This window comes from Phaseolus vulgaris, chromosome 9 (genome assembly GCF_051622355.1).
Source record: "Phaseolus vulgaris cultivar YP4 chromosome 9, ASM5162235v1, whole genome shotgun sequence".
Classification (NCBI taxonomy): domain Eukaryota; kingdom Viridiplantae; phylum Streptophyta; class Magnoliopsida; order Fabales; family Fabaceae; genus Phaseolus; species Phaseolus vulgaris.
The window spans coordinates 16,922,766-16,941,597 of NC_143506.1; the positions used below are offsets into that span (position 1 = coordinate 16,922,766).

Genomic DNA, 18,832 nt, shown 5'->3' on the forward strand with positions numbered 1-18,832 from the left:
TTGTATATATAAATCTCTCATTATTCATTACTTTAAGGATTTAGAGTTCTATATAAATCTTTAATTATTTTGAATCTTTCTCATTAATATTATTTTAGGGTTAATTTATTTTTAAGACTCTAGAAACATTAATATTTTTAGGGTTAAGTTATTTCTAGTATACTCCCTCATTCTTAGGTTAAATTATACATTAGGATTGAATTATTTTTAGACTTTAAAGACACCTTAACAATTATTTCTCCTAAATAAAACAAAAAACAAATTATCAAAACAACATTACTAAATAACTACATTAAGGCGACCAGTTATCACTATTTAACCTATTCTATCTAATTAATACTTATAATTATTAAGGATCAGACTATTTAACCTATTCTATCTAATTAATACTTATAATTATTAAGGATCAGATTGGTCTAAAGATTGAGTGCCCCCAGTCGTAACAAGGCTGGGGCGGACACCCCTCTTGCATATTGTATGCAAGTCTTTACCACTCATCACATCCAATAAACCTGAAGGATCATACTTCAAATCATAAAAGTTTAAAAACTTATAGGTCCTAGTTTAATTCTCTATTATAGCATTGACCGATGTGGGACTAGTTTATGTGTTCCACTGTTGCTGAACATATCAGAATAAAAAACATCATCCAAGCTGTGCCTTACTGAGTCAAAGTTAAACAGGATCCAACTATACCAGGTGAAAAAATAATCAAGTTCATAGCATTGAGATTATTGATACATTAGCATAGAACTATTGGATATGATTCATCCAATTACAAAAGCACGGTCACCACATATCCTTGCTCACCACTTCTACATTATTTCCTTGTTCCATAAAAATATGCACTAAAACAAATAACCTTTTCAGAAACAAACTGCACCTTGAACAGGCCATCACGGCTGGACTAAGATATTAGAACAAATTTCCCACTCAACAGTTTATAGTGCAGCAGAAGAAAGAAACAATTTGACTCAAATCAAGAAGAATTTGATAATAAATCAGAAAAACACTATTCAGATAGAGGTAGATTAAAAAAATTACAAATCAGAGGCGTTATGTGTTTTGATGACCTTCCGAAAAAATGATTTTGAAGCAAGGTTTTAAAAATCTGCCCAGAATGGCCAGAAACCTGAGATTTTTGAAGTCACTATGGACGCAGTTTGAGTATAATTCAAAAGAAGGAAACCCCGGAAATAAACAGAAATAAACATTTGATTTCAAACTCTGACTCACCTACTGAATTTAAGTAAAATTACAAGAATTAACAAGCTTCCCTGAGTATATAAAACCCAATTTAACAGTTACTTAACAAGGAATTTTGACAACGATCACTCTTTTGGAATACTTACTGCATATTAATTGAAAATTAAGTAGTTAATTTGGTTTTCATTTAGTTGAAAATTGGTTAGTTGGACTGTTAGACTCTCTAATAAGTTCTTTAAATATAGCACATTATCTCTCATTCTGCATCTTTTATCATTCTAATTAGTTTCTGTGTTGGTACTCGTTACTGTTCTTTGAGGTTGTGGCCACATAAAATGGCTGTAAAATGCATCTCCTATCATAATTCTGACACGCACAATTCAAAACACAATCAAATTCCAAATGTAATGTTAAAAAGAAAATCTGCAGACAAAAAGAAGGAAACACGGCCCATTAATGCCAAAAGCTTAAGCACAAACAAAACTAAACTCAAGACACAGCTGTTTTCAAATCAAGAAACAGCTGAGTCTGACTCACAATAACACCCTTTTGTTTAAAGAAATGGTTGATAAATTCAGGTTCATATATGCATATTTGAAAAAGGGAAGTGGAAGATGAAGATAGAAAGCATTTTACCTGTCTGTGTTTGAAGGTGTGGAATTGCAGTTTGATGGGTCAAGTGTGCTCTGATTCTGTTTCTGTTACCTTCCTCAAGAGTTTGCATTATTAACATACATAAATATTCTGTGAGTGAGTGTCTTTTGTCTTCTGCTGCTGTTTCTTTTCCATTCATCTCCCACATTGCACTCTCCAATTTATCATTTTCATTTCCATTTGTTAGGCTAAAAAAAAGTTTAATTACAGTTAAAATATTTGTTAGAGTAAATAATGAATGTTAAGAAAAAAAAATTTAAAAGATTTTTATTTGGAATATGTAAATTTGGGTCTATTTTCTTATTAATAAGCAAAATTTGATATTTTATTAAATGATAATTTGTCCATAGTGTACAAATGTATTTTCTTTAATAATTATTATTAAAATAAATTAATATAAAATTATAAATAATAAATATATATTTGATAGATAAAATATATTATGTAGAAAATTGTAACTTATTTGTTTGTAATCTATACCTATATATATAAAAGGGAATTCTTCATTATAACCGTTTTTTTTACACAAATTTTTTTCATTTTATTTTTATTTAATATATCTCATTTTTAATTTAATATTAATGTACAGTTTTTATAGGCAAACTGACTCCTTCACTCTTTTCTTACTTCCTTATTTTAAGGCAACAACAACCTAAAGAAAGATATAGCATATTTTTACACATTTCTACACCAAATCTCACATATCAAATAAAATAACCTTTGTTTTCAATCACTCCCTTCATTCCATTTCAAACAATTATATTTTTTCGGTAAAATCATTGTTCTTTTATATCTACATCAAGCCAATCTTAACTCTAACATGAACAACATCTCACTTTATGATCCCAAAAACTACTAATGGAAGAAGAGAAAAAAATTAAAGAAGAATATAAACTAAAACTGGAGAAGAAAAAAAAATAGGTTGTTTAATCTTTCTTTTACATGTTATTTTTTGTTTTTCATTTTTTACTCATCCAAAATTAATTTTGTATGTATTGCATGTATGTTAATTTTTATCATCAAGAAAATTGAGTAAAAAAGAAAAATGTGCATATGTGTCCACTAATGTACGTAATTATAATAATATAACATATGTCATATTCACCTTATATGTTTCAATCAAATTAACTCATTGTCATGTAAGAAGAAATTTAGATGATTATCTCTATATATCATTCTCATTGTGAATAATATAAAATTAATTTTTATAATGAAATTTTATTATATATTAAACCTTTATAACATAGTCAGTTCCTTAAGAAAAAGTTGGATATCGATAAAACGAATTTTAAAACATTTATAGGATGATTGGTGACTTTGTGAATCGGCTTCTATCGAGATTCAGACACGGGTTTTTATTACGGGCTTGTAATTTGTATTATTGAGAAGACAATTTAGTGACAAGTACATTTCTAATCTGATAGGTTCTTTGTACTGTCTACAAAAAATATTTATAATTGCTCCACTGTAAACATACCAAAAAGAATGAAAGGCCAAGTCAAGAAGCATCCCCCTCTATTTTTTTACTTGAATACTGTGTTGCTATGAGTGCAGGGTGTTTGATAATATGTCCAAACTAAAACATGAGGAATACAACTTGAATAAATGCAATTAGAGACAAGCTTTCCAGTTTTCATTCAGTATTAGTAACTTATCCCATGATGTCAGTGATATTTTTTTATTTAATTTTAAATATAGGAAAAAATAACAACATAGAATTTAATTCATGACTAAATTCACTAATACACTAAACACTTTTTATGATGGTTAAAACATACCTCTTTGTTAGTTTTAGATGTGTTATAGATACAAACGAAATATAAAGTTTGTACTTTCTATGATGGTTGTACAACCATCATAAAAATTTTATTTTGATAACATATAGTGTTTTAACCGTCATAAAATATGTTATTTTTTAACAGAAAGTATCTTAACCGTCATAGAATGTGTTATTTTTTATGACAAATAATATTTTAATCATCATAGTATGTGTTACTTTCTATACTAGTTAAAGGTAAATCAGTGACATGTTTAGCAATAATCGTCATAGAAAGTGTATTTTTTTATTTTTTTTGGTAATATATTCAATTTTCCTTAGGGATGCCAAAGTGGGGCGGTGCGTGCAGGCCGGCCCGCGATCCACTGAGAAAAACGCAGGACGGGTTGTCTATTCCAACCCGTTGGCTCGCTTAGGCCCGTCCCGCATAACCAGCAACCCCGCGGGCTGACTCGCATGACCTGTATAACTTACAAATTAAAAAAAAAATAAAAATTTAACAAAATATTTCTTTTGTAGGCTGACCGTAGATCCGTGGGACAATCCTTATGCGAGACGGGCTAGAAAAATCAACTCACATATTCTATGCAAGATGGACCAATCCGACTCGTATTTTGCAGGCCAAGTGTCGAACAGACGAACTAGCGATTATTACGTTTTTAATAATATAATATAAATATATCTCAATTTTAAATATGGATTATCATATTTATATTTAATTTAAAATGATTTTGTTAGTATTTTTTTATTAATTTTTTAAGCTGTAGTATTTTACATGTATGCCAATTACACCTTATTAAGTAGAACCTGTTTTTAAATTAATTTTAAATGTTTAAAATCATGTATACAAATTAAAAATGAAAAAAAATAACAAACGAGTTTAAACACAATCATTTAATGTTACTGAAGATAAATGTTTAAAATACGTAACGCATACCCATTTGTAAAAAAATTTTGTTATAAAAAAAACATTATTAAATCCCTAAATTTCTATATTTAATAAAAAAAAACACTGTTTTTAAAATGCAAACGAATATGTTTTACAATCAAGCAATAAATTTAACCAAATTTATAAAATGTTTTATTTGATGTATTTCATGGAAAAGGTTTATTTACATTGATTTTTTCTCTCACACTTTCACTTTACAAATAATAAAATATTATGTTTTATAAAAAATTAATATTGACAAAATTTAAAATATATATATCTAATTATTAAGTAAATACGATTTCAACTAAATTATCAATCTATATATTATTTTTCTTCTAACCCTAAACCTAAACCCAAAAATAAATATTCTTTTACATATATTATGTCCTCGTGAAAATAAAAGTTTGAACAAGAAAATAAATTTTAAAATTTATATATGGAGACTTATTTTCACCGAGGAGATAACTTTATAAAAGATAATGTAAAAAGACATTTTCATAAAAAAATAATGTAAAAAGACATCAAGTTTAAGGTTTAAGGTTAATTTCCACGTTTCTTTGTACATAAACCTAAAATTCTTTTTACATAAACCTAAATTTATCTAATATTTTTACTGTAATCTAAAAATACCTAAGTAGAAACAATCACACAAGCTAACTATAGTTAAATTAAAAAATATATATTTATTATGGTATGTGCAAACATCATACATCTGGTATTAAATAGATTATATTTCAATTAATCTTCATGTCCTATATATTTATAACAAATTTAGCCATAAATAGACAAATATAAAAATAACAATAGACAAATAACTTAAAAAAAATCGTATTAAATATGCTACATCGTAATCAAATATTTGACTTAATCCAAAATTAACATCAAATTTTAAGAATCAATAATTAAGGTGAGTTTAATGCAACTTATCCAGATACTTCAGGTCACAATCTACATAACTTAAAATCTCAACCGTTAAATACTTAAACAAAAATATGTGGATTATTGTAAGACCCACAGTATGCGTAGGTGCGAGTTTGTATTTTTAAGTTAAAAATAGAATTACTAATAAATTTAAAACATAATTTAACACCAAAATATCAATTCACAACATCTCTATTATATTCAAAATAATTACTTCCAACGCCATGAAAAATATAACATTACTATAATTCAAAACAATCCAATCAGATACGAATTCAATCCAATTATTAACAATAAGATCTACAATCAATGATAAAAAATTCATAAATATTTTTTCTATTCTCGTCTTAGTTAGAGTAATTAGCAGGTAATTTCTAATCAACTAACTTAAAGTAAATAAATGAATTTCAAGAATAACTAAAACACCAATCAAAATAAATTACAGAATTAAAGTAACCAGATGAATTTAAAGAATAACTAAAACACCAATCAAAATAAGTTATAGAAGTTAGATAAAAGAATCAAAGATTTCAATTACTAAAACTAATATAAATTGTGAAAATCAAAGAAATTATAAAAAACTTAAACTTATTATATTTCAAAAACTATTCAGATAGAAATGTTTCTTAATTTGCTATTTTGTACCATATATATGATCTAACTATGAAAAAAACAGGATTGGAGTTAAATTTGAGAAAATGAAATGGTAGGGAGGAAAATAAACAAACATACAAATTATAAATTATACAAATTATGTAACCCCGCTTCTTTTTAAAACCAAGAGAAACCTTCCACTCACGCAACATTCTTTTTATTTCTTTCTTCTCTCTCCATCTCTCTCACACTCTTTCTTTACTCTCTTCATTTCTCACTTCATACATCATTTATTTTAGGATCTCATCGCACCACACTGTAATTAAGAAGTTAAAGAACATTTATACCGATCAGAATTTTAAACACAGTAAGCTCATTTTTGCTTTATAGATCATTTTCTTTATTCTCTGTTTTTCCTCAGGATTTAGTCATAAATATTTGTGGGGTCAGTCGAGAAGATTAATCCTCACAACTTATTCTACTATATATTGAATTTTTGTTATGTTTGGATAACTTGCCCTTAAATTTGGAAGCTTATCCGGACTCAAAATGTTGGAGATCCCACATTGACTAGAAATTATGACATTTTATTGTATATAAGTGGGTGCAAACCTCACCTCATGAGTCAGTATAATACATGCGAGTTGATTATTCTGCTTCCGCTGATGATTGCTCCATCCCAATGGAGGACTTTAAAATACTTTAAACTTTATATTATAAATGTTTGTATTTCTATAAAGGTGATTTTGTAATATGAATGTTTTGAAATACTCCAATTTTGTATAAAAACAGTATAATTTGTATTGTAATAGTTAAATGTTATTTTTAAAATGTTACCAATTATATTTGAAACCTTGAAAAAATTCCAAAAAAAAAGAAAAATAATGGGACTCGTGACTTCTCATGATAAAAGTATATTCGTGACCTTTACTTTTTCCCATTTCAATAAACAACGGAACACTATTATCAATACAATAAACTTAAAAAAAATACTCAAACAAATAAAAAGCAAATGGCTAAACAAATTATAAAATAGTGTTAACAGATATCTAGGTAAATAAACAAGTGACAAGTCTAAACATTGAATATCAAAAAATATATATAAACAGATTACAAAATAGGTTGGACATAATTTTAAAAAAAATTCCAAATATCAGCTTCGAATATAAAGTATTTTTTCATTAAATAATTGTTGTCATTGTTAATCAATATCTTTAAAGTCTTTGAAGTATTTTTTTTAATTCCATGGTTTCTTTCCGTACCTTCATGATTTTTTTAATTTATAAATATACTGATGGGAAAAATGCACGCGGAAGCAATACACACAATCATAAATCAACTGCAGAAAAATAAACAACACCAGATTTAACGTGGTTCGGTCGCCAACTGCAAATTACATCCACACGGGCAACTATTAGGTTTACATTATATCCTGTTGCACACTAATTACAAGTACAATGATCTCTTTAAATAAAGATAAATAGAGATAATAAAGGAACACAATGATTAAGCTCACTCACTAAAACAAGGTGTCTACTCAGCCCAACCCAATTGGTCATGACTTCATACCCAACAATCTCCCACTTAAAGTCACGGAACAATGTTCACCTGCGCTTCAACTGTGTACATGTACTTCTGTAATCTGTCGACGAAACTCAATGTTCCACCTCTAGTTGCCACCAGCCTTCTTAATCATTTTGAAGACTTCATTGAGTTTCAACACATCAATCACTGACCCGTTCTTTGTTCCTACCGACTCCCACTTACAGGAACTGTCGGATCCTAGAACAACCTAAGAACAAACACTCTCCATATTCAACAAGAATTTTCCTGGAGAAGTTTCAACTGTTGGAATACTGGTTCTCCTAATCCATTATCGTCTAGGAACCTTAGCTGAAGCACAACTCGTGCTCCCACTGCCACAAGTACCTCTGACTGGTTTACCTGAACCTTTCCAAAGACAACCCTCTTTTGCCCACGAGATTCTGTGAACCGAACTTTGTTTATCTTCTGAACTGGGATGGTCACTCCCTCAGACACGGTAATCCGACTATATACAACAAACCTCTCTTTCTTCCGCAGGCCATGACAAGATTTCCCTTGACGACATTCCACTGTTGATTTTCGAACTTCACTTCATGTCCCTGTTCGTCCAACTGCCTAACAGAAATCAAAATTTTCCTCAAGCTTGGAACAACTCTGACATCCTTCAAAGTCCATACCAACTGGTGTCTTCAACACTATGTCACTCATGCCCGTAACATCAAGAGTTACGTTGTCTGCTAGTCTTACCTTTCCAAAGTCTCCAATAACTAGATTCTGCAATGCTTCAGAATCCATGACCCAAGAATCCACACTACTATCCGCGCAACAGACTAAAAAATCCTCATCCGCAAAATCTTCTGCAATGTTGACTTATTTATCATTTGGGCATTGATTCCTGAAATGCCTTACCTCCTTGCAGTTCCAACATATTACACTTGAGCAATCCCGAGTCTTTGACTGATTCCTTCGTTTATTCTTGCTCTCACTATCTCTGATATTTTTCTTACCTCTAATGAAATATAGCGATTCACTAGATAATTCCCCAGAACTCCTTATTCGGACATCCTTGCCAAGAATAAGATCACGAATTTTCTCAAAAGTGAATCCATCGGATCCCGCTGAACTGGTAACTACTGTAACCATTCCGAACCAACTGTCAGACAAAGATAATAGCAGTAGTAAAGCTTGAACATCATCATCGAACTTAATGCCCACTGACATAAGTCTGGCTAAGATCGAATTCGTTTTATTGATGTGCTTAGTAACTGAACTCGCAAATCCTCAATTTGCATTTTCCACCAACTGAAATTTGTACCATCGAATTTTCAATTCGGAACTTCCCTTCTTCTGCCATCTCAAATGACTATACGAGATACTCGGTACAACTAATTTCAGATCTTGGCAATCCTTTTTTTTTTTTAAATCAAGACCACAAAAATTGCACCACCCAAAATCACTCACCAACAGACCTGGTCGTAGTCCCCACTGCACTGGCGCTCCGCACCACCACCATCGCTGATCACCGCTATTGTGAAGCAGATCTGGGAGCCTCTCCTAGCACCGCTGTGACCCTAAGCCTTAGGACGCTGTTGCAGCCCTTGCGAAACCCTAGCTTTGGGATGCTGCTGCCGCCTCTGCGAAACCCTAACTTTGGAACACTGTTGTCGCCTTTGCGAAACCCTAACTTTGGGACGCTACTGCAACCACGATTTTCACGTCTCGTCGATTAATTTTTGCTGATCGGATCTCTAGTGTGTAAACGAACCAAAGCTCTTGATACCACTTGATGAGAAAAATGCACGCGGAAGCAAGACACACAATCACAAATCAGAAAAATAAACAACACAAGATTTAACGTGGTTCAGTCGCCAACTACAACCTACATCTACACGAGCAACTATTAGGTTTTATTTCCTGTTGCACACCGATTACAAGTACAATGATCTCTTTAAATAGAGATAAATATAGATAATAAAGGGACACAATGATTAAGCCCACTTACTAAAACATGTTGTCTACTCAACCTAACCCAATTGGTCATGACTTCATACCCAACAATCTCCCACTTGAAGTCACAAAACAATGTTCACCTGCGCTTCAACTGTGTACATGGTGTCTTGTCAATCCAACCCAGTTGGTCATGACTTCATACCCAACATATACTTATGTAAATAGTGTAGGTTATGTTTTTTTTTAGGTGAAAGAGGTTAGTGGTGAAGCTTAAAATGTTTGTTGTTCTTATGGTCCGTCGTGGTGGTAGTAGTGAGAGGTGGTCATTCATGGTGGTGGTGATAGGTTGCTAGTTTTTGTTTTTATTTAATTTTTTGTTTTGAAGACAGATTGTGTAATCTAAATATTTTTAGATTATATAATCTTAAATATAATAATATGAATTTTATGTATTTAATATTGTCTTGAAACATATCTATGAATTTGGATATATATTTTTTTATTAGATAATGTGAAATATAAAGTTATATTCTAATTCATAATTAAAAAACATATTTTTATATCTTTAAATATGTTATGAATTGGATCGTCCACTAACTTTATATTATGGATTATTTTAAAATTTATAAATACATTATGGAATGTTATTTGAAATTCAAAATTTGAGTTAGAGTTATGGTCAGTAATTGTGATTGGGTTCATGATTTTCTTCCTAGTGTTTGGAGGTGTCGTTACTTAATAGGTAAATAAGATGAAGGGTATACGAACTTATAATTACTTGTTATTTTTATTAAAGATAAAATAGTCCTTATAGGATGAAAAAAAATTACGAAGGTACTCAAAAAATTACCTTTAGATAGGATAATGTAGAAACTAATAATTACTTACTAAATATCCTTATAATTTTATTAATATAACTAGATTAAGTTTGTTTTTTTTTTATAATCTAACATGACCCAAAATAAAGTTGGTCTTATGAGTTTTAATGGTTCTAGTAATAACTGTTCTTACAACAGGGATCAATAACACTCGAAATAGGTTAACAAGACAAATCCTTCAATCTTGGGCTGAATACTATCTTTGGCTGGGTACTTAATTTCTCTCCTTGATGGGAACTCTTGGCTTCTCCTCTCGGCTGGTGCTCTCGGCTTTTCCTCTAGGTTGGTGCTCTCGGCTTTTCCTCTAGGCTGGTGCTCTCGGCTTCTCCTCACAACAGGTGGGGGTACCTGCAAGTTGTTCCGATGCCAAAGTCAGAAAAGGTTTAATATTTATAAGATAAAATCACTCTTACCTCTTTCTATCTCTGAACTCCTATTTATAGAGTTTCTCTAATGGGCTTTCCCCTTTATTCTTGGGCTTTCTTTCTGCACCTTTTTTATTATTTGTGCACCCCTCTTGCAAGTTTTTATCTAATTGGGCTTTTATAATATTTATATTTTTGTTTTATTCTTGTCTTCTTCGCTTTCGGTCTAAACCTCTCGGTTTTAACCTAACATTTTAGTTGTTATACTATGTAGTTCTCGGCATGAACATTTCGGTTTTAGCCTACCAATACAATAACTATCTTTTATGCCATACAAAAAATTATCGGAATATTGATAAAATATTTTTTAAAAGATAAAAAATGGTTAAAATTGTTATTTTGTGAGTTTTGAACATATATAAGTTGCTAATATTACTATAAAATAACAAGTTAAAAAATACATGTACGAATTAAAAAGTTTCAAAACAATAGAATATGAATGAAATATTTCATATCAACGAAGGAAGATATTTTATAATATATAAATGAATAAATTTTATTTTATAATGTTTGAATATGTCATTTTCATCTTAAATAATTAGAGTAATCTGAATTATAACATAAATTATTATCACGAATTCAAAATAAAAAATTTATATAAAAAAAAAATTATATATCCTATCTTAAAAAACAGGGGCTAATATAATAAACAAGGCGGTGACGGCTTTCTATAAAAAAGGTGGTGCCCTTTAACCCTATTGTCACTTGCTCATCCACTAACTGCGACTCGCTCATCCCGTGGAGGTTTCGCTCTCTCAGTTTCTTTTCCCCAAATTGTTTTTCATCTAACAATTTACTTTGCAGACTCTCTCTCTCAACCCTATCTCTAACCCTAACCCCAACCTTCCAACCTTCCTTTTCATCCTTCATCTCGCAGGTATTTCCCTCTCCCAAAACCCTACAAATCGCTATATAGGGCAAAACCCTAGCTCAATTTACACATTCGATTTGCATCATATTCCGTTTCAGGTTATGATTTAATTGACTCCGTGATTCGCAGATAATGGGAGAAACCAAGGACGAAACATACGAGGAAGAGCTTATTGACTACGAGGAGGAAGAAGACAAGGCTCCCGACTCCGTCGGAGCTAAAGTCAACGGCGAAGCTACCAAGAAGTAAGTGCACGATTTATTGAGTTAAGACATATAAATCTACGATTACCTTTTTTTGGGTATTGATAATTTTTTTTTAATTTTCTCTTGCAGGGGCTATGTTGGAATTCACAGTTCAGGATTCAGAGACTTTCTTCTGAAGCCAGAGCTTCTTCGGGCTATTGTGGACTCGGGATTTGAGCATCCTTCTGAAGGCAAACCATCGAACTATCTTTATCTTTCATTTACAGTTATTTTTGTTCTATGTTGTGGCTGTGGCTGTAGTATTGGGATGATTTTGGGGATTTTAGACTCGTAATGGTTATTATAGCTATTGTCATGACAAATATTCTGGCCTTTTTTTTATCATGAAATTGTTTGGACGACCACCTTTGTTTTTTTCTCCTCACCGTTATCTTGAAATTTTGGATTTTGGGGCTTTTGCTTTGAACAAGATAGTTAAGTACATGTTACATACGTGTCGAGTGTATCATCCTTATGTGAATTTATTTTTGTTTTTCTCAGGTAATAATTGTTTCACAATCTTGTTTTGGAGAACTAACTTGCTTTGGTAAAGCTATCAAATGAAATTAAAAGCGTCAGAAAAGGTTTATTTTACTTACACTCGGTTCCTTCGGCCCTGTTTTATTTGCTTCATCATCAGTGCAACATGAGTGCATCCCTCAAGCAATTCTAGGAATGGATGTAATTTGCCAAGCGAAATCTGGAATGGGAAAGACTGCTGTCTTTGTTCTCTCGACTCTGCAGCAGATTGATCCCGTTCCTGGCCAAGTTTCTGCTCTTGTTCTGTGTCATACAAGAGAATTAGCATACCAGGTACTCATGGGCGACTTGATGCATCAAAATGATCGAACATGGTATTCTAGTTGTATCCAATTTAAGATTTGCAACCTCGTTCATGCAGATATGCCATGAGTTTGAGAGGTTCAGTACCTATTTACCCGATCTCAAGGTTGCTGTCTTTTATGGTGGGGTCAACATCAAAGTTCACAAGGATCTGCTGAAAAATGAGTGCCCTCATATTGTTGTCGGAACACCTGGAAGAATACTAGCATTGACAAGGGATAAGGATCTTTCTTTGAAGAATGTGAGACATTTCATATTAGATGAATGCGACAAGATGCTGGAATCACTGGGTATGTTTCATTGCTGAATGACCACTCTACTGTTTTGAACTATGTAACATAGACACTAGCACACTGACACGACATCGACACCTCAACAAGTATAATATCCAAAATATAGAATACAGGAACACAAATCTATAATTATATATATAATTATGGATTATATAAATTGACAAAAAATATTTATACATACAATTATGTTTCAATTTTTTATGTGTCAAATAGATGTTTCTCATGGCTGATTAAAAAATATTTGTTCCTTATTTTTATAATCATAATAAAAATTTATATAATTAGTTTGAGTTTTTTGAAATTAATGTATTTGTCTTTTTTAAAATTGTGCGTTGGAACTGTTTTAGAATTGTCAGATATCCAACAAATATTTATTGAATTAGACACTTCACTTAAACATGTTCTAAGAGTGGCGATGATAAAAAGGTTTTGAATGGTTTTTATTGTTCCTTTTATGCTCTGCAGATATGAGGAAAGATGTTCAAGACATTTTCAAGATGACTCCCCATGATAAGCAAGTTATGATGTTTTCCGCAACACTCAGCAAGGAAATTCGCCCAGTCTGCAAGAAATTTATGCAAGATGTAATGTCTCATGGCCAGTACTACTTGAATTAGAAGTCTCTTTTACATACTGCTCACAATCCCTGAGAGTTTTCAAGATATTTAGAATGCTGTAGTTTCATCGTTTTCCTTCCTACAGGTTTTTCTTGTAGTGTCTTTTATTCATACTACTTTTACTGAAACACTCAGCTGGTAGGGGGAGTCTAGTGGGCTGGTGACCTGAGATTGGGTTAGGAAAAAGTTTTGGATGGGATATTTTAGGAGTGATCCTGTTTGTACTTCTTTTGTCCATTGGTTCATGTTAGAAGTTTGACTCATCTATGGTACGTAGCTTGATTCATGTTAGGCTTGGTATTCCTTTTCTTTTAAAAGGGGAAATGGTATTATTAGGGTATTTTGGTTTTGTTTCTGCCAGTTTTCTTAGGGTGGGTGTCAAGTGTCCGTGGCACTTGCTTGGCGTGACTAAAAAAAGTTTCTGCAAGGAGACAAAACAGAGGGACAAGAACTGTCATTCAAGGGATCTGCATCCATCATTAATTTCGTTGTGGATTCCATTAGCTTGAGGAAGGACCCTAATATGATTTACTGTGAAATTTGTTCCTTTCAGCCTATGGAAATTTATGTTGATGATGAGGCCAAGTTGACACTTCACGGACTTGTGCAGGTTAGCTTTTTGTTCTTGAATTATTATTTCCTTTCTTTAAGTTAATGTGTTATTTGTAATTAAATTGATGACTGACATGGCAGCACTACATCAAATTGAAAGAGGAGGAGAAAAACCGGAAGTTGAATGATCTTCTTGATGCACTGGACTTTAATCAAGTTGTTATCTTTGTTAAAAGTGTTAGTAGAGCAGCCGAGCTGGACAAACTACTTGTGGAGTGCAACTTTCCTTCTATATGCATCCACTCTGGCATGTCCCAGGAAGAAAGGTTTGTTTTATAGATGTGAATGGATGTTGAAGAAGTTTGTTTCCATTCATTATTTTGTTGTTTGATTTAAACTTCAAATCTCACTATGGGAAACTATGTTTTTTCCATGTGAGATACAATGTGAATTTTAACAATATTTGATATGGTTTTGGTTTTTGAGGAATGTCAAATAGAAGTTAATTATGAGGGCATGCATTATATAATTAAGTGCGTTGCACATCTATAATCTATCAAGAATAAGGATGTTATGATATTATGTTTTTTTCTTGTGAGATACGGTGTGGATTTTTAACAATATTTGATATGGTCTTGCTTTTGACCGAGGAATGTTAAATAGAAGTTAACAATGAGTGGCATCTTCCATGTGCATTATGCAATTAAAATTGCATTGCAAGTCTATATTCTTCCGAGAATAAGGATGTTATGTAGCTGACGTTTTTTCCTTGAGGAAGTTAAACTTCTGGGAGTTGCCTAAATTACATTTCTCCTTCTCCCCCCTCTTATTTTGAATTGTGTACCCCTTTTCCTTGTGAGAGAATGAGTTGCATTTTTATTTTTCAATAATACAAACCTCTTAACAGTGGTGATTTATTATGGAAGCACATCCCAATGATATTGTCTCCCTTTGCAATTTATCGTTACCAACAACTAATAAAGTTTTTAAATTCCTCTTGTTGTCATCTTTGAAATTTCAAGTTAAATCTTAGTTGTTTTTTTGAGGTCACAGTTAAAAATTGGTGTTCAAAACTATCTATTAACCAAGTTGGGGAAACAAATTATAAGAGAAAGGGAGTGTAAGATAAATATCTCTCGAGACATTAGATTTTATTTTACTCTACTGTTTTATGAATGTTGAAATATATTTTTTATAATACAATTAATGGTGCTGGGATTCTCTTTCTACATCTTAGTGTTTAGAATTATACTGGAACGGACTAGAAGAAACCAGCGTGGAAATCTTTGGGATAGTTGGTTTATGTATAGTTCAGTTACATGAACAGCACAGCTTATATGTGCATTTAGTAACTATAGGGCTTTTTATGAGTTCTTTAAGCGTTTTACAGTCACTTGTTCCTATCTCTTATGCGTATCTAACTTCCTGATGAATTTGTCACGTGTCCCTTTCTCCTCCTGACATCTGCTGTAACGCATTTTACTGGTTTAATCCAGAAAAAAATTAAATAAATTGGTCTCTGAGGGACTGCATTCAGCTCCGTGGATTTCAGTGGATTTCTCACTGGCTGCTGTTCTATGGCAGAAGTGGCGTGCTAGGTTTTATGACCTCCTTTCTTGTAGTTGCCATGGTGTAATTGAAGATATAGATGGAAAAAAGAGGCGAGTGGTGGAAATCTGATTTGTTGGGTTGACCCTACCCAGCCCCACATTAAAAATAAAATCACCCATCTAAGAAGTAAAACCCCAGACAATTCATCTTTTCCCTCCTCGCTATCAGTACAAGTCACAAGCGGCAATGTAACAATCAACTCCACTGTTCTTTTGACCTCATTCCCGCACCCAGTTTCTTGTGCCTTTGGCTCAGCACTCTGATGCTTCTCTCTCCACTTGAGCTTTTTGTCTGTCTGGCTCTACCTATGTATTGCAATTTTATTTCTGCAATCATACTCTCTCTCTGCCATACTTCTGCTATAAGCTGCTTTACTTTCTTTGTATTTTGGTTTCACTTTTTATATATACTTCAGTGATGTTAGTGGATGAGTTGTAGACATTTATATATGATCTTTGCTTATGTTATTCATAGGTTAAAGCGTTATAAAGGTTTCAAAGAGGGCCATACAAGGATTCTTGTTGCAACAGATTTGGTTGGAAGAGGGATTGACATTGAACGTGTCAACATTGTTATAAACTATGACATGCCTGATTCTGCAGACACATACTTGCACAGGGTATGATTATAAGATCTGTTTTTTTTTTCCGAGTTAGCTATTTTATGCCACTAAAATCTAGTACAAGGTTGACTCATTGTTTTTGGCTGGATTTTGAACAGGTTGGTCGAGCTGGAAGATTTGGCACCAAAGGCCTTGCAATTACATTTGTTTCTTGTTCTACTGATGTTGATGTTCTCAACAATGTAGGGAACTTCTTTCGTCAATTTTTATTCAATGTGATGTATATGTGTGTGTCTACTATATATATATATATATATATCCTTTAGATTTCTAATCTGTGTTTGGTGTAAATTACAGGTTCAGTCAAGGTTTGAGGTGGATATAAAACAGCTGCCTGAGCAGATTGATACCTCAACTTATAGTATGTGTTTTTCATCCGTTGATTTTAGTTCATATAATGGTCACTTAGACGATTGAATTTTAATAATTATAATTCAGAATTATATTTTTTAGTCCAAATATTTCAAAATTGAAACTGAATTCAAGATTGAACCATAAATTTTATATTTGTGTTGTGGGCTTAGGGCATTTACTATAACTAATATTTTGTTGAATACAAATGTTCTAGAGACATTATTAAAATATTTGTCGTTCATGTTGAAAATCTATTTAGTTTTCAAATAACAATTTAAAAATGATTTAGTGAATGTTCAATAGATTAGTTGAATACATGGCAGTTCCTGGAGGTTGAATTGGCAGTTTCTTTACGTTGTTACTTGCGTATAAGCTTACCCTAGTCATTTAGTAAAGTTTTATTGTTAAATCTCGATTGTTATTTTGAAGTGGCTTCGAAAAATTAGTAGGTTGTAAGTGGTTATTTGAGCTTCATGCTTCACCTTGCATGATTGAGCCCATGGTATTGTATGATAAACGTATTTTAGTTCAATAAATTATTCGTTAGTGTTTTATAGAGTTACTACACATACTTCTGTTTTCATGCTATTTTTAAAAAAATCATAGTCTTACGTATATGCATTGTGGAATTTTCTTAAAAGAGATTTTTACTCAATATTCCAAAATGCTTAATTGTTTTTCATTGAGTTATATTTTCTGAAGCATAATGTTTTGATCAATATTTGCACTGTATTAATTGTTTTTCCTTCCAGTAACTCATTTCTCAATTGCATTGTATTTTCATGTCGTCAAGAAGACAAATTTATTTTGTTTGTAGTCTATGAAAGTACCGACGTTTTCTCTTCCAAATTGAAATATTACTATTCTGCTGTTGTATTTGTTTTGTGAGAATTTTTTTTATCAGTTTTAAAATCTTGTAAGTTATTTAATTGTCTTTTGTTTCCTTCCTCTTGGGTTTTATGTTTCATTTTATATAATTTTGTGGCTCTGTTAGCATTTTTCTGACTTGATTTCCCTGTAATATCTGCAGTGCCATCGTAGTAAATTTTTATTTTGGGAGGAAGGTTAACTGCTTGGGTCATGAGTAATGGTGACGCAGGATAATATGAACGGTGCAGCGGATGATTAACTGTGCTGATAGATAGCAGAGTCTGTTTACAGACTAGGCCATTTTACGGGTATTAGATGTAGCAGTATAATGGCTTATGTATTTATGGGGTTTCACTTGCTGTATTTTGTGTGGCAGCTACGCTGTTTTCATGAACTTGTTGTTTTGAGTTAGTGTTACTGCGACTTAAGACTGTTGTTGAATTCGATAATATGGTCTTTTACTTATCAGTTTGGTCTTTAGACGGATTAAGTGATACGAGTTTTAATTTTTGTCACACATTTGGTCTTTTGGTTGTCTTCCAGTCTTTACACATTTGTTCCTTTGCACTTTATGCATAACCATTTTTTGTATTCACAAAAGCAATTTCTTATATTTCTAACACTCGTCGTTTGATATTTAATTATAAGACTACCCCAAGGTTAGTGAAAGAATGTTTTGCCTTTTAATCTTATCGTTTAGGTTATTTTCATAATCTATTTTTTTTTATTTAGTCCTCTTTCTCTCGCATCTCCTCAAATCTCTTTCATGTTTTGTCACGTGCACCTTGTATCACCATGCATTTGGAGGTAATTTTCGGGGACGCTAATATGCCTTTCCGTTTTTTTTTCCTCCCTTCTCATTTGTAGTTTTTAATCTATAAATCTCATTTGTAGTTTTTACACTTGCTTTTATATCTGCACATCTCATACAAATCAATCCCAAAATTTTCAGATATGCAAATCAAATGTAAGGTCAGTCCCACAAATTTTCCAGTTTGTAAGTTCCCAGTTTCAAATAAGATGATAAGTGGCCACTTTGTTGACGGATTTCTCACCTTCTAGTCTTCTCAGCC

The 18,832-nt window shown here is 31.9% G+C and overlaps 1 protein-coding gene and 1 non-coding gene across 5 annotated transcripts; one reads left to right on the forward strand and one right to left on the reverse strand.

Moving 5' to 3' along the window:
• Nucleotides 1–402: 402 nt before the first annotated feature.
• Nucleotides 403–506, reverse strand: LOC137823238 (small nucleolar RNA Z279/snoR105/snoR108). Its single transcript, XR_011083091.1, has one exon. It is a non-coding gene; the product is annotated as a small nucleolar RNA Z279/snoR105/snoR108 (small nucleolar RNA).
• Nucleotides 507–11,506: 11,000 nt separating this feature from the next.
• On the forward strand, nucleotides 11,507–18,276 carry LOC137822718 (DEAD-box ATP-dependent RNA helicase 15). 4 transcript variants are annotated; one of them, XM_068627666.1, is made up of 12 exons: nucleotides 11,507–11,758; nucleotides 11,882–11,997; nucleotides 12,088–12,188; nucleotides 12,638–12,810; nucleotides 12,899–13,130; nucleotides 13,599–13,717; nucleotides 14,304–14,360; nucleotides 14,444–14,628; nucleotides 16,388–16,532; nucleotides 16,634–16,717; nucleotides 16,833–16,896; nucleotides 17,920–18,276. In XM_068627666.1, exons 2-12 carry the CDS (start codon nucleotides 11,885–11,887, stop codon nucleotides 17,928–17,930), a joined length of 1,284 nt encoding a protein of 427 aa, XP_068483767.1. In that variant the 5' UTR covers nucleotides 11,507–11,758; nucleotides 11,882–11,884; the 3' UTR covers nucleotides 17,931–18,276. The 4 variants fall into 4 exon arrangements, with proteins under 4 accessions (XP_068483767.1, XP_068483769.1, XP_068483770.1 ...); XM_068627668.1 differs by having other exon boundaries at nucleotides 11,538–11,758; nucleotides 12,499–12,810; XM_068627669.2 differs by having other exon boundaries at nucleotides 11,552–11,758; nucleotides 11,851–11,997; nucleotides 12,499–12,810.
• Nucleotides 18,277–18,832: the final 556 nt, after the last annotated feature.

Coding starts and splice junctions, on each gene's coding strand:
- LOC137822718 (XM_068627666.1), top strand. CDS start 11,885: ATGGGAGAAACCAAGGACGAAACATACGAGGAAGAGCTTATTGACTAC. Junction 14,361..14,443: donor CACTTCACGGACTTGTGCAG/GTTAGCTTTTTG, acceptor CTGACATGGCAG/CACTACATCAAATTGAAAGA. Junction 14,629..16,387: donor GGCATGTCCCAGGAAGAAAG/GTTTGTTTTATA, acceptor TGTTATTCATAG/GTTAAAGCGTTATAAAGGTT.